The sequence below is a fragment of the Labrus mixtus genome, unplaced genomic scaffold (genome assembly GCF_963584025.1).
Source record: "Labrus mixtus unplaced genomic scaffold, fLabMix1.1 SCAFFOLD_191, whole genome shotgun sequence".
Lineage (NCBI taxonomy): Eukaryota > Metazoa > Chordata > Actinopteri > Labriformes > Labridae > Labrus > Labrus mixtus.
This window is the reverse complement of record NW_026870271.1, coordinates 5,001-7,500: the sequence shown is the minus strand read 5'-3', so window position 1 is coordinate 7,500 and position 2,500 is coordinate 5,001. Positions and strand designations below refer to the sequence as shown.

Sequence of the window (2,500 nt, the reverse complement as noted above, 5' to 3'; positions counted from 1 at the left end):
GAAGCCCGTTGCCATGGCAAGCGTGTTGCTACGTTCTTCCAGCGCCGTCGTTAGGGATTTCCAGTCTTCCTGTAACCGTGACGACACGAGGGCGATACGCTCCGCCCCGTAGTGACCCGCCTCCGCCAGCCTCGCTGCCACGGTAACCACGCTGTCCACGTTCACGCTGCCATTCTGCACGACACACACACGATGTTCAGGAAGTGTTTTTAAATAATGTTCACACACACACACACACACCGTCACACACACACACACACACACACACACACAGTCACACACACACACACACACACCGTCACACACACACACACACACACACGCACACACACACACACACACTGTCACACACACACACACACACACACACACACACGATGTTCAGGAAGTGTTTTTAAATAATGTTCACACACACACACACACACACACACACACACACACACACACACACACACACACACACACACACCGTCATACACACTGACCATGCAGTTGGCGGTGAAGTGCTGGTGTTGCGTTTGGAGGTCGAGGGCGTGCTGGTGGTTCTGGCCAACCTCCACCAGACTCTGCACGAACAACTCTTTACTGTGAGCGATCCACTCCGACATCTGACACCCGGAGAGACAGACAGGTTAGAGTGAGACAGGTTAGAGTGAGACCGGTTAGAGTGAGACCGGTTAGAGTGAGACAGGTTACAGAGTGAGACAGGTCACAGAGAGAGAGAGGTCAGAGTGAGACAGGTTAGAGACAGACAGGTCAGAGTGAGACAGGTTAGACAGCAGTCAGCTCACCTGTGTTCCTCTTGTGTATTTCTACATATTACTTCCTGTCTGTCTGATAACAGCTGATCGTAGGTTGTGACCTCACCTTGGTGGCGTCCTGCTCAAACAGGTGTAGCTGCAGCGCCTGGTCCAGGTGCAGCTTCCTGTCGCTCCAGCTCTGCAGCAGGTGAGTGCGAGCCGCCTGCATCCGGTCCAGCAGGGAGGAAACCTTTGGTGCGACACTCTGGAAGTCCGCCCCGCCTGACAACCAGCTGCCGTGACTACCGCCTCCACCGCCGCCTTCTGTTGAAGCGTCCCCGTGGGTGGGGCCAAGACGCATTCGCTGGAACAAGCTCCGCCCCTCTCGTTCAAGAGCGTCGACAGGAGCAGTGGTGATGGTGTTACGGAGACGTCCATGTTCCTCCAGGAGTCTAAAGAGGTCAAAATTAGAAAAATTACTGAACACTTTACAAACGGCGTTCATTTCATCAAAAAGAGCGCCCGAGGCTCCTCCTTACTTGCGGGCCTCGTCCACGTCCTGAGGCTCTGGTATGCGGTTCAGCCCGGCCTCCAGCTGATCCAGCTGGGCCAGCAGCTGTGAGGCGGCCCCCGAGAACTCCTCCAGACCCAGACGCAGCTCGGTCCACTCCACATGGTCGTACTCCAACGAGCCACCGAGGTCGGCTGTGAGCTGGGAGGGGTCGACGAGCCGGGAGAGACCCTCCACCGAGACCAGGCTGGTCTGAACCCAGAGAGAGAGAGACAGAGAGAGAGAGAGACAGAGAGAGAGAGAGAGATAGGAAGTAGATTCAAGAAGGTCAATAAAGTAACATGAAGACATTACAGGAGGACAGTTCAGCTGAGCTCGGCTCTGCACAGTATTACAGTAGTAGTTCTTTATCTACCAGTAGTAGTTCTCTGTTTACCAGTAGTAGTTCTTTATCTACCAGTAGTAGTTCTTTATCTACCAGTAGTAGTTCTCTGTTTACCAGTAGTAGTTCTTTATCTACCAGTAGTAGTTCTTTATCTACCAGTAGTAGTTCTTTATCTACCAGTAGTAGTTCTTTATCTACCAGTAGTAGTTCTTTATCTACCAGTAGTAGTTCTTTGTTTACCAGTAGTAGTTCTTTATCTACCAGTAGTAGTTCTTTATCTACCAGTAGTAGTTATTTGTTTACCAGTAGTAGTTCTTTATCTACCAGTAGTAGTTCTTTGTTTACCAGTAGTAGTTATTTGTTTACCAGTAGTAGTTCTTTATCTACCAGTAGTAGTTCTTTGTTTACCAGTAGTAGTTATTTGTTTACCAGTAGTAGTTCTTTATCTACCAGTAGTAGTTATTTGTTTACCAGTAGTAGTTCTTTATCTACCAGTAGTAGTTATTTGTTTACTAGTAGTAGTTCTTTATCTACCAGTAGTAGTTCTTTATCTACCAGTAGTAGTTATTTGTTTACCAGTAGTAGTTCTTTATCTACCAGTAGTAGTTCTTTGTTTACCAGTAGTAGTTCTTTATCTACCAGTAGTAGTTCTTTATCTACCAGTAGTAGTTATTTGTTTACCAGTAGTAGTTATTTATCTACCAGTAGTAGTTCTGTGTGTATCACTACATTTTCTGTTTTTAGCAGGAGTAGTTCTGTATGTTGTTCTTGGCGTCTGGTTCTATGACTAACCGTCAGTGGTTTATTTATAGACTCTTTATTTATCAGTAGTAGTGATAATATAAGCAGCATGATGCTCTGATG

General features: G+C 47.6%; 1 protein-coding gene across 1 annotated transcript in view; it reads right to left on the bottom strand.

The window, feature by feature from the left end:
* Window positions 1-2,500, bottom strand: part of LOC132967197 (kalirin-like) — a gene marked incomplete at its 3' end in the record, with an annotated part of 27,994 nt that overhangs the window by 23,150 nt on the left and 2,344 nt on the right. The window contains exons 3-6 of the mRNA XM_061034067.1: window positions 1,280-1,503; window positions 868-1,192; window positions 486-608; window positions 1-174 (exon numbers count right to left, since the gene is read on the bottom strand). The exon at window positions 1-174 is cut by the window's left edge and continues 18 nt beyond it. Coding sequence (XP_060890050.1) covers window positions 1-174; window positions 486-608; window positions 868-1,192; window positions 1,280-1,503 — 846 coding nt within the window. The remainder of the gene's footprint in view (window positions 175-485; window positions 609-867; window positions 1,193-1,279; window positions 1,504-2,500) is intronic.